Source organism: Theobroma cacao, chromosome 4 (genome assembly GCF_053813885.1).
Source record: "Theobroma cacao isolate CCN51 chromosome 4, ASM5381388v1, whole genome shotgun sequence".
Lineage (NCBI taxonomy): Eukaryota > Viridiplantae > Streptophyta > Magnoliopsida > Malvales > Malvaceae > Theobroma > Theobroma cacao.
In genome coordinates this window covers 33,731,659-33,745,611 of record NC_142642.1, presented here as the reverse complement: position 1 = coordinate 33,745,611, position 13,953 = coordinate 33,731,659, and the positions used below count along the sequence as shown (strand labels likewise).

Genomic DNA, 13,953 nt, shown 5'->3' with positions numbered 1-13,953 from the left:
AAATATAACTTTGAAAGAGAATGTTAGAGAGAAGTAGCAAGAATGTAAGAACATCTTTTATTTCATTTCTTGTTTTAGTATATCAACCATCAACTATAATGCCTCTATTTATAGGCACAAATAGATGGAGGGAAAATGAATTTACATAAATTGAGAAATTAACTTAGTAGATAGAAATGTATATATACTGAGTGAAATCAAGAGATAAGGATGCACTAACATAAATATGTACATTGGATATGAGAGATATATTGGATATTATGAAATACAATGGATATTTACATATATTCATAACACTCCTCATAAATGTCTATTGTACTGCCTCATTAAAAACCTTAAGCCAGAAAAACCCAATGAAACAAAAATCAGACAGAAAGAAAAAAGATGAAAAACCTCGTGAGACAAAAACTGGATTGAATGAAAAATAGTACAGTGCATGATCCATAATTGCTCCCCTCAATTGATCCATTTTGCCACTTCTGAATCTATCCCTTTAATATCTATTGTACTCTCTCATTAAAAACCTTAAGCCAAAAAAACTCAGTGAGACAAAAACTTGTAAGAAGGAAAAAAGAGTGCAATGTATGGTCCATAATTACTCCCCTCAATTGAGTCATATTGTCAATTCAGGAGCAAATTAATCTTTTATCTTGTTAACTTTCCGTATTTCAATGTCATATATTAATTTCTTAAATGTTGACGTTGGTAATGATTTGGTAAAAAGATCAGCAAGATTATTGGTGAAACGAATTTATTTAACGTCAACTTGTCGACTTTCCTAGAGTTTATGAGTGTAAAAAAATTTCGACGAGCTATGCTTGGTTGCATCACCTTTAATATATTCTCCCTTAATTTGTGCAATACAAGTAGCATTATTTTCATAAATTATAGTGAGGAATTTGTAACCAATGTTAAACAACAAGAATTATAAATATGTGTTTTACCGGACATCAACCAAACATACTTTTTTCCAACTTCATATAGGGCAATAATTTCAGAATGGTTGAAAGATATAACTACTAACGTTTGCTTAGTAGAGCGTCAATGGATATTCACATATATACATAACATTAAATAATTTATTTATTTTTTAATTTTTTATCATTATGTGTTTTTTTAAGTTGATAAACATTGAATAAAAATATTTTTATTATTATTTAATTAAATTACATTATGATATTTTTTGTATTTTTTAATATTATAAGGATAATTATTATTTTTCATATTTGTAAATAATTATGTACTTCTAACAATGCATTTTCAAATAAAATGGGACTAAGTGCACTTTAAAGGTGTATGGAGGGGTTTTTTATATTTTACCCTATATACTTTGATGCTTTTGTAAAAAATAAACCATGAAAAACAAAAACGTATATTAAATTTTATTTTTGTTACATTTGTATTTATATTGTTATTCTTTTCATTAAAATGCAAGAATATAATAATCAAAAGATTTTAAGTTGCTGGTAAAAGATATATTACCAATTTAAGTTTAAAAAAACTTAGCATATAATATTTAAATTAATTTGTTAATAGTAAACATTTTTTTATTATTATTATATTCTGCATTTTGTATTTTTATCTTTTTGGAGAATACTATCAGGTCAGAAATTAATCAAGTAAGAGCACTTAAAGATTTATTTTATATTGTTTTTGTTGAAGAAATTTTTCTATACTCTAAATGTTTATTGATAAAGAATATGAAAAAGTGATTAATTCGTTATTTCTGAAACTTTTTTCTAAAAAAAAAATTGTTTGAAGATGAAAGTGTTATGATTGTAGGAAGTAAAATATTTTATCTCCAAAAATAAATTGTCAAAAGAAAGCAAATATTTTATAATAAGCATGAGATCAAAACTTTTAAATATTTCAATTTGAAAAATAAGTGGTGGGAATTCATTTATAATATATTCGGTTATAATTAGAATTTTTTTATTATAGTTTTATGTTTATTTTATATTGGGTAAGATTTTATATTTTTATTATCATATTATTTTTATTTTTTATTAGGAATATTATTTATTAAATCTAGTATTTCTACAATAACAATATTATATTTATTAATTTTTATTCAAAAATTCTTATTTATAATTCATTTCATCACCTGTCTCACGATCTAAGTACTTGCCTCACATGACTTAATTTTAGTTTATCCGTTATTTAAAGATATATTTGTCATGAATGCTGATATATTTATTCATTATTCTCTCGACCATTCGAGTATAGAAATAAATTACCTACTTACATTACGAAATAAAATCAAAAGAATTGTCCTAAATTATATAATTCTCTTGAAAAACTACAATAATATTTTGCATTGTTTGAGACAAGCTATTAGAGAAACAGTTTGTGATGACTATAGAAACAATTTGCACGGTCTTAACACCTGTTTTAAATTATCTCAGTACCTACTATGCACAATCTAAGCACCTACCTTGTACAATCTCGGTATCTGGCTCGCATAGTATCATTTTTTCAAAATTTTATTTATATGAAGTTAAGCTACTATATGGCAGTTGAATCAAATCAGGTGGAAGACTTTTTTACTGCTTGATTGTTTTTTTTTTTTTAAATATAATAATTTAATTAAAATATTAAAATAAATATACAAAATTTAAAGCATTAACACAACTAATATACGAAGTACCCTATTTTGCAGATGTTAGTTGAGAACCAAACAAAAGTGTCTACAATTAGAAAATGGCAAATGGGAACCGTTCCTAGCTTTACTTTAAGAATTTGAAAACCCACGTACTGGGGTTCAAAGCTAAAGTATTTCTATTATAGATTGTTAATGCCTCATCTCTTATTCCATCTGTCCCAACTAATGTAACTTTATATATTCTTATATTAACAAAAGAGTGGCAATAGAAAACGGCATATGGATAGTTCATTTTATAACAAAAAATGTTCCGTTCTCTTATTATTTTAATTCCCATAGTAATGATAAATTTGTGTACTTCTATTTTCTTTTTCACTTGATTGGAAAGAAGTTGTGTATTTTTTCTTAACTTTTAGACATTTAAATCAATAATAGATTAAAGTGAGGTAATACATAACTTTTCTTCATTTTCCATCTTCGGTCTTTCACAATCTTCAATAGTTTTTTTAAGGAAGTGAGCCTCCTTTGAATTTGCTTTGAATGAAAAAATTTTGAAGACATTTAAAAATTTCAGAATCGAGAAGGGAATTGAGTTTGTAATCTGTTGAGGAAATAAGGTTGTTTTACTAGCTTTTGAGAGATATTCTAAATTTGTAATGTTTCCCACGTAAAGCTTGGTATCAAGAAAGTATAGATCAATTAGGACATCAGGAAAATCCATCTTTGAATTTTTATACAGATAATTTCTATTGGGACTTGCATCTGGAAATTCTTTATTTGTATTTATATACTCAAAATTTCCATTGTGGATGTCAGCTAACATGTTAGTTCCTACTATTGGTAAAAGATTTTTAAATTGTTCACACATTAAAGTTTGGAAGACTTTGTTTGCAGCGTGGCTTACTGCAAATGAAAAGCTTGCTTGGGCTTAGAACAAAAGGTTGAAGTTTGAAAACTCTATCTCCATAATGAGTATAAATTGTCTCCTTAATAGATTTTTCTAAACTATCGAATATATACTTTTATTTTTTGAAGATATTATTTTAATTTATAATATACACAAGACAATATAATTTTAAAAAAACTTTTCGTAATCAAAATAATTTTAAAAAATTGTCAAATAAAATTATGTAAACAATGACATAAGGATTAAGTAAGTTTGCACATGAAGGTCAAGCTAAAACGAGGTTGTGTAAAGTGCTTAGATCATGCGAGGTAGATATTGAGATTGTGCAAATTATTTCCGTAATTATCACAAATTGTTTGCTTCATAATCTTTTTTATCTAATATATCATTATCTTTTTTAAAGATATTATCTAAATCTATAAAACTTTGATAACCTACTGAATTATAAATAAAAATTATTAAATAAAATTTTATAAATTTGGTAAAAATTTACAAATCTAGCATTACTATTGCAAAAATAAAAAAAATAATATGATGATAAAAAGCATAAAATATTATTAATTAAAAAGAAATAAAATTAAAAAACAAAATTATAATAAAAGAATTCTAATTATAGATGAATATGTTTTCAAAATTAACTTTATGAATTTCCATAACTTATTTTTCAATTTAGATAACTTCAGTCCCTACTTATTACGAAATGTTTTCTTTCTCTTACCAACCTAGTTTAAAGATTACGGATTTTACTATCTTCTTTCTTATGAATATAACTTTTATTACAAATTTACTTTACAAATATTCTAATTTGTTATAATAATAAAAACAACAAAAACCTTACAACAACCATTGCTTTCTTATTTTTTTCCATCTATTGCATATTGAATACCTAAATATTATAAAATTTATATGTTTCACAACTTGTTCTTCCCTTGTTCCAAGTGTTCCCTAATCCATGATTTGTTCTACCTCCTCAATTACTTCTTTTTCTCGATTTACTTGTTCTACCTCTTGTTCTCTCTGTATGTTTCTTTTTGTCAATTACTTATCTTATTTTACATATTAACTATTTTATTCAACTTTTTTTTCAAAAAAAATTAATGACATTATTTCCTATTTTTTATTTTTTATTTAGTAACTTCTCACCTTCATTTCCATTGACTCTCTCATCATCTATTACATCTAAAATTATTATCTTTATCTCAGCTCTTACTTTCCCTTTCCTCTATTTACTATTTATCTGTCTTTTACCTTGATACTCATTATAATTATCACTTAGGTAAAGAATATTAATAAAAAATTATATTCATTTTCCTTTTTTACTATATTACCAATATCATGTTTATCAGTATTAGAATCAAGATTTCAAGTTTGTAAAGGCAAAAACAATATTTTCAATGTTTGTAGGAAAAAAACTATAAAATATTTTTTTAAAAAAATAAAAATAAAAAAATAAAATTTGAAAACTTTGAAGAGGCGGAGCTATTATTAGCTCCATCCTTCCGTCTCTGATGCTTATAATTATAATTTTTTTTCATTATCAAATTTACATATACCATTCCATCACCCTCCCACTTACAGCATCAATTCATTATCATCTAAGGCGGAAGAAAGGAGCAAGTGGGCCCCGCCCACACGATAATTTTAAAAATTTTATAACTTATCTTTATTTTTTAAAAATTTTATAATTTCGTCCCTTATAAAAATTTTAAAATTTTAAAATTTTTTTAATATATTTTTATTTTTTGGAATTTATAATTTTATCTCTATAATAATTTTTTATTTGGTGAGATGTCACACAACAATCCATCAACAACTAATTTAATAAAATTAAAATAAAACCTATTGCAATAAAATTATTTTCAAACCCCACCTCTCCAAAACCTCATAACCACCACCTATTATTCTCTTTTTTTTTACCAAATACTGTAGAAGCAAAAAAAAATAATTTTTTTTACATCATTTTGCTTGCTAGTATTTTCTGTACAAAAAATTTTTAGTTAGTAACTCAATTTTCATGTCATGATAATTGGTAAATTTAGTTTATTTACTTATTTTATTTTTAATATTTTTAACTTTAAATTTTTTTATTTAATAATTTCTATTTAGTGATTTTGATTTAAAATTTACCATCTTAACTAACATTTTAACTAACATTTTAGTTTCTACTACTAGTAAAAGATTTTTAAGTTGTTCGGACATTAAAGTTTGAAAGACTTTTTTTTCAATACGTTGCAACAAAGTAATGCAGCATGGCTTACTAGAAATGAAAAGCTTGCTTGGGCTTAGAACAAAAGGTTGAAGTTTGAAAAATCTATCTCCAGTATAAATTGTCTACTTAATAGATTTTCCTAAACTATCGAATATATACTTTTATTTTTTGAATATATTATTTTAATTCATAACATACACAAGACAATATAAGTTAAAAAAAAAATTTTCGTGATCAAAATAATTTTAAAAAATTGTCAAATAAAATTATGTAAACAATGACATAAGGATTGAGTAAGTTTGCATATGAAGGTCAAGCTAAAACGAGGTTGTGCAAAGTAGTTACCAAGGTCGTGCGAGGAATGTGCTTAGATCGTGCGAGGTAGATATTGAGATTGTGCAATTTGTTTTCGTAATTATCACAAATCATTTGTTTTATTACTTTTTTTATCTAATATATCATTATCTTTTTTAAAGACATTATCTAAATCTATAAAGCTTGTAAAGAATTATAAATAAAAATAATCAAATAAAATTTTATAAATTTGGTAAAAATTTACAAATCTAGTATTACTATTGTAAAAATAAAAAAAAATAATATGATGGTAAAAAACATAAAATATTACTAATTAAAAAAAATAAAATTAAAAAACAAAATTATAATAAAAGAATTCTAATTATGCATGAATATGTTTTCAAAATTAATTTTATGAATTTTCATCACTTATTTTTCAAATTAGATAACTTCATCCCCTACTTATTATGAAATGTTCTCTTTCTCTTACCAACCAAGTTTAAAGATTACGTATTTTACTATGTTCTTTTTTAAGAATATAATTTTTATTACAAATTTACTTTACAAATATTCTAATTTGTTATAATAATAAAAACAACAAGAATTTTGCGACAATGCTTGCTTTCTTCTTTTTTTTTCATTAATTGCATATTGAATACCTAAATATTACAAAATTTATATGTTTCACAACTTGTTCTTCCTTTGTTCCAAGTATTTTCTAATCCATGATTTGTTCTACCTCCTCTATTACTTATTTTTCCTTATTCAATTGTTTTGCCTCCTCTTCTCTCTATATGTTTCTTTTTGTCGATTATTTATTTTTTTTTACGTATTAACTATTTTATCCAACTTTTTTTAAAAAAATTAATGACATTATTTACTATTTTATATTTTCTATTAAGTAACTTTTCATCTTCATTTCCATTGACTCTTTCACCATCTATTACATCTAAAATTATTATCTCTATCTCAACTCTAACTTTCTTTTTTCTCTATTTACTATTTATCTGCCTTATACCTTATACATAACATAATTATCACTTAGGCAAGGAATATTAATAAAAAATTATATTCATTTTTCTTATTTACTATATCACCAATATCATATTTATTAGTATCGTAGTTAAGATTTCAAGTTTGTAAAGGTAAAAACAATGTTTTCAATGTTTGTAGGAAAAAAACTATAAAATATTTATAAAAAATAAAGATAAAATAAAAAAAAATAAAAAAATAAAAAAATTTTGAAAACTTTTAAGAGGCGGAGCTCTTATTAGCTTCGTCATTCCGTCTCATAATTGTAATCTTTTTTCAATATCAACTTTATATATACCATTCAATCACCCTCTCACTTACAGCATTAATTAATTATCATCTAACGTGAAAGTAAGGAGTCAGTGGGCCCCCGCCCACACAACAATTTAAAAATTTTTATAACTTATCTTTATTTTTTTGAAATTTTATAATTTCGTCCCTTCCAAAAGTTTTTAAAAATTTTTAATATATTTTATTTTTTTGAAATTTATAATTTTATCTCTATAATAATTTTTTATTTGGTGAGATATATTACAACAATCCATCAACAACTAATTTAACAAAATTAAAATAAAACCTATTGCAATAAAATTATTTCCAAACCCCACCTCTTCAAAACCTCAAAACCACCACCTATTGTTATTTTTTCTTTTTACCAAATGCTGTAGAAGCAAATAAAATATTTTTTTTTTACATTTTTTTGCTTGCTAGTATTTTCTGTATAGAAAATTTTTAGTCAATAACTCAATTTTCATGTCATGATAATTGGTAAATTTAATTTATTTACTTATTCTGTTTTTAATATTTTTCACTTTAAATTTTTTTATTTAATAATTTCTACTTAGTGATTTTGATTTAAGATTTACCGTCTTAATCATTTTTTGTTGAATGTAACAAAATAAGGATTTGGTTAAGCATCTAAAGTTAGTTATTACTTATATATTTAAGGATTGTTTGATTACTTTCCTACAAATTATTTAGGTTTTTTTGTTTAGATTTTTGTGAACAATTAAGTTTTTTATTCGAGATTACTTATTCATTAAATTATTTATTGATATTGTATTTAATTTTTGTAATTAATTTTAAAGAATTGTTTCCTCATTGAATTGTTTATTGATAGTTCTTAATATTTTGTAGGGGATTACTTCCTTCATCTAAAAATTGAGATTATTTTCATTATTAAATTATTTATGATTATACGAGTTAATTTTTTCAGTAAATTATTAAGATTAGTTTCATGGAGTAATTTTCAAGATTTATTTGTATAATTTTGTATGAACTTTTTCCATTTATTTATTTTTATATTTTTATCAAATATTGAACTTCTAATATAAACATTATCTTCGACTCTTTGTCCTCCCAAACGTGAAATCCTGACTCCATCACTATTCCCATCATTTCTATCATTGTAGAGATGTCTCAACAAATTCATTCATAAATAGATGACAAAAAAAAAAACATAATTCAATCACAAGTCCAAATAAAAAACCAAAACAAAAAATCTCAAATCAACAAAAAAAAAAATCATCTTAGAAACACAGTAAAAAATGTAAACAATTATTATGAATCCTATATATTTTTTCTCAAATAATTAATTCAATTAACTATAGAAGAGGTAGAAAGAGTTGAGAGAGAATTTGAAAATGGAAAATCCTTGAAGCGAAGAAAATTTGAGAACCAGTGATTGCTGCAACATAATTATTTGTACATAATAATACAAAAATGTAATGGCAAAAAGAAAGTTAAGAGAAAATAAATCAATCATAAATAAAAAATGATTTAAAGAAAATTATAATCTCCAAAATATTTAGAAAAACAAATAAAAGGGGAAGCAATTCTAATTGTAACCTCCAATATTGAACTTTCCAAGAAAGCCTAAATAAAAAAAAAATTATCCATGAGCACTCCACTCGTAAAAGGTTTAATTAATTTAGTTTGTAAGGCAGCATCGTTTGGAAGTTCAACTTGGGCCGAAGGAGGATAGGCCCGTTAACTGGACTGAACTGGAGAGGTGGCCCGGCCTTTGAGCAGGTATATGGGCAAGTGGTCTTATTACTTATTAGTAGCACGGGTAGTGTATGAGCGGCAAAAGAACATCGTGGCTTCAGTCGTCCAGAAATTTGCCACGTGTATTTTCCTTAAAATGGTCCAGTTTTCGAATTTGTCATCTTCTTTTCTCTTCTTTCTGATTCCTCACCATCCGTTTTCTCTAATTTTCTCAGAACAAACGGAGCAGAAGAAACCCTCTTAGTTCGAGTAAGTTTAATCTTTAATTTTGGTTTACTTAAAAATCCATCGCTTGCCTCTTTTCTTTTTAGAGGAACTAGTACTGTACTGAGACTTGGACTGTTGTTTTGTCGAATCTAATCGGTCTTTCTGTTTTTGTTTGTAATTGGAAATGCTTTTTGGCTAATTTTTTTGATAAATGTGATGCCTGTGATATGTATATATGCTAATATTGCTACCGAATATCGAGATTTGAAACCTAGAGCTATTCTTGTATCATGTTAAAGAAATGTTAGATCAACTAGTATGTGTTAATGTTGCTAGTATTATCTAATTGGTGCTATGCGTATGGGAAGATTGTCCAATATTGCAGTTTGCTCAATATAGCAGTGACCAATTTATGTTGCAATTAACTTTTCCCCATCTTTATATGGTAGTTTTGTTGGTTTTGTTACTTGTTCTTTTGAGTGATGCATTATGTTTTAACTTTTTAACTTTTGTACAAGGAGAGTTATGACTTATTGAGTCAAAAAAATGTACACCATTACCTGAACATATGCGTAACAATACTCCAAAAAGAAAAGGGGAAGTGGGTGGGTGTAGTTGAGAAATTTGATTCCTTATCATTTATATTTATGCATGTTGGATGCCATGTTTCTTTTATTGGTGCAGGTTTTTTTTTTTTTCTCTCGTAGGTTGAAATGTTTGCAGTTTAAGCTTGTGATCGTTTTCTAATCATGTGTGTAGGAGAGTAACTGGGAGATGTATAACTTTCTTAGCCATTGACTACTCTTTTAAGTTGGTTAGATGTCATATTATGTACTAGTGAATTTTAGTTTTTATTTCCAACCACTCTCTTATGCAACAGTGGATGAACTAGTGGATGATGTAGATGGAAGATTAGAAGCTTCTACCGGGGATGAATCAGATATGCATGAGTATGACTCAATTCAGGAACCATACGTGGGCATGATATTTGAATCAGAAGAAGCTGCCAAAATATTTTATGAAAATTATGCAAGACAGAGAGGATTCTTCACACGTGTTCTATCTTCACATAAGTCAGAGCTTGATGGGTTACTCATCTCTCGTGGACTTGGATGTAGGGGTTACTTTGATAATCAGTCAGAAGTTCACCTTCAGAAGCAGGAAAAGCAACGCGAAAGCTGCTCAGCAATGATTCATTTGAGGAGAGATAAGACTGGGAGATGGGTAATTAAGAAATTTGTGAGGGACCATAATCATCCATTGGTGATTCGGTTGGAAGAAAGTTGCAGAAGACTTGTAAGCTTTTCATGACTTGGTCAATTACTAGTGAAATGAAAATGCTTACTTTACTATTGGACTGATTTTTTCTTGTTTTTGTTGGTTAGAAATCTACCAATCATTTTAGATAGATAGGAGCGTTGGTACTTGGGTTTCTTTTGTGGATTTTTTATTCTCATCAGTGCTTATTGTTGTTATAATTATTGGGGTGCTTGTTCTTTGTCATTATTTGGTTCTCTTTAGAGCTTCTTGGAAGTTCTCTCCTTTTCCCAACTGGACATATTTCTTATCATTTTCTTCCTAGGAGTGCTTTATTATCCTCATTATATTGTTCTTTTTAATATATGTGGTTCTTTTCTTGCTATCTGCTGTGAAGTTTTAGTTCCTAAGATTCTGCAGATAGTCTTATCTATGTTCTTCTACTTCTGTTAATATGTCTTGATAATTTATCTGTTTGGGGCTGGAGGACTTGGATAAGTGTATTTACTAAACTAATGTTGCATAAAGTTTAATACTGTCAATCAGTTATTTCTTTGTGATAAGGGATCTACAGTTTCCATTTGCTTTCTGCAACTTTAAGAGGGTGTCTCGAACTTTTGTACGTTATTAACTGCGTGCTCCATTACTGTGGTACTGAGACTTTTCGGAGATGTTATTCAAATTTAAACTTTTTCCAAAATCCTAATTCATAGATAACTCACTGAGGTGAAAAACATCTGAAATTTCTTCTTCTTCTGTTTTTTAATGTATGGTGTTTTCACCAGATGTCTTTGGCAAAAAACTACATTCTTTTGAAAGTATAGTTTCTGCCATTCAGTATATCTGTATTGGAGTAACACAAGTATGTAGTTCATTTCTTGGATTCTTAAAGGCTGATTTATATGATTAGATATTTATTTGGTGATGAAATTTAATTGCAATTAATCCCACTCTTAGTTTCGTGCAATTAAAAACTCCCTCCTTTCTGAAGACATTGAAGTGCTGCCTAATTTTCCTTAAATTTCCTGTTTTATTTAAAGATAAAAATCACTTGTCAATACAGATGCTGCTGGTTCTCACTAGCTTCTTGGAGTATATAATTGTAAAGGAAAATTTTGAGATGACAACAGTGCTTAAATTATGATGAATTAAGAGACATAGAAGGTGAATAAGAAAAAACATGATAGAATATTAAGGGGAGAGATAGAAGATAGAAAGAGAAGGGAAGTAAATTCTTGTCCTTAGGCTGAGGTTTTAGAAAAAGGGCAAAAGGAATGGGACAGGGAAGAAATTTCTTAGACATTGTTGAAAGTAATCCTTTTCAGGAATCTATTGAAGTTTTTATTACAAAGCTTATGGTCCTTCTATGAGCTTTATGGTTGTAATTCCTAATTCCAAAGCCTAAGTTCCCTTACATACCCCTAAACATGATACTCATATGTTGCAAGGCCATAAACAACAACTAGTTAGTGAAAATAACTTTTACATATGTCACACTTTATTTGTCTTAAAAATCTGTTGTTTACTGTATCTCTTGATAGGGGGGCTTGGGTTTAATCTCTGGTTTGAGGGAGCGTGTTAGAGGTGCCCCCGCCCCCCTCATCTTATATCTAAGTATTACTGCTACTTAGATGTATAAAGAATGCAGAAAAGGGAAAATCCACTCCTTTTAAGTATTTTTACATGAATTTCTGCTGGAAGTGAAAATGTTGTAATGATTAAAAGATAGGAATGATAGATAAATAGGATATACATGCTAACAAGTTTATTTTCACTTTTGGAATATTTTCATTGTTATTTTCAGATTGTTCATATCCTAGATAAATATTAACTGGCAAATGCAACATTTAGATTGTATTATACTTGAACCGCCTTAATAGTTTGCTGGTGTTTCTCCATTTTCCTAAAGGAGGTCTTTGGTTTAGTGCTGTTTGAGAGTGGGATTTAGAACTTTAAACAATAGACTCCCTCTTCGCCCTCTTCCTTCCTCTTTATTTGTGGTCATGAAGTAGGTTTCACATGAAACAAAAAATGATTAAACTCTAATCACCATCTGTAATGCACCAAAGCTTTTTCACAGTCTACATATTGTGTTAACAAATTGACACCATCATGTAGGATTCTGAAGAAAATTGACATAACCAATTCACCATGTAGGATGTCATATGCCAATTTGTGAAGCTTAGTTAAACTTGCTAACATGCATGACAATATTGTCCTCAAAATGAGGACTGTTTCAGTCCATGTCCCATTCCCTTTTCCCCCTTTTTTGCTTGAAGAGACTGGTGCTAGCATAGATAATATATGTTTATATCTTTTTTATACAGCTAGCATAGGTAACTAATTACACCTTGACAATGCACCATTTAAGGTATTTCTGATTTATTATTATTGTTTTTCTGGATTCCAGGATGAAGAGAAGGATAAGAAAATTCAAGAATTAACTGCAGAATTGCGGGTTAAGAAGCGGTTAAGTGCATCATACCGTGAACAGCTAGTAGCATTTATGAAAGAAGTTGAAGACCACAACTATCACATATCAATGAAAGTTCAAGCAACTTTGGACAATTTGAAAACGCTTGATGCTAAAGTACATGAGCTTTTACACGGCAGATAGCTTCCGCATAGCTTCCGCATGCAGAGTATACCATATCTTCTCTTTCCGTATTGCCTGATTGTGCCTCTTTGTTCATGAAATCTCTTCTTTACTGGAAATGATTAGTTTGTGGTTGAAAAGCTAGGGGTATTAGAGAAAATCTAGATGCTTTACTGCAGAAAAGGGAGGTAATGGAATTGATGAATTCTTGATCTTTCCCACAATACTGAGATCATTAGAGTACATGATATCGACCTTTTCCTTGTAATTTTGTTAGTGGTAACCAGATTGATTTGGCCTCTAGTTAAGGAAACTTGTTTATTGTCTTCTTTGTACCCTTTCAAGCAATACCTACCGGCTCAAATTCAGCATATGAATTAAGGGAGCTTTTGGTACTAGGGAAGTTACTAGGGCAAAATATTCTCACATTTTAATTTTTAATTTTATTTAGTTTTTGAAATAGATAATTCGTCTAAAAAGTATAAACATAGTTAACAGAAAATATGAATAGATTAAAATATTTTTTTATTAATTTTAAAAATTATTATTGTATAATTTTTTTTTGAAAAAAAAAATCAAGATACTCCCAGAGAGAAGGCCCAAGAGAGGGGAGCATCGAGATCTAGTGCTTCTCTCGTGGGGAGCACCGATCGGTGCCAGAGAGGAGAGCATCCGAGGTGCTCCTTTGAATTTTTTTTTATAAAAAAATTATATAATAGTAATTTTTAAAATTTATAAAAAATAAAATTATTTTTTAATATTATTGTATTATTAAATGAACAAAAATAGTAATGATTGATCAACGGTTAGATTTAGATATAATATTTTTTGAATGAATTATT

General features: G+C 27.4%; 1 protein-coding gene across 1 annotated transcript; it reads left to right on the top strand.

The window, feature by feature from the left end:
* The first annotated feature begins 9,139 nt into the window (after window positions 1-9,139).
* On the top strand, window positions 9,140-13,440 carry LOC18602482 (protein FAR1-RELATED SEQUENCE 1-like). Its single transcript, XM_007033880.3, has 3 exons — window positions 9,140-9,300; window positions 10,139-10,554; window positions 12,926-13,440. Coding segments are annotated over exons 1-3 (624 nt in total). The 5' UTR covers window positions 9,140-9,299; the 3' UTR covers window positions 13,133-13,440.
* Window positions 13,441-13,953: the final 513 nt, after the last annotated feature.

Coding starts and splice junctions, on each gene's coding strand:
- LOC18602482 (XM_007033880.3), top strand. Junction 10,555..12,925: donor AAGAAAGTTGCAGAAGACTT/GTAAGCTTTTCA, acceptor TCTGGATTCCAG/GATGAAGAGAAGGATAAGAA.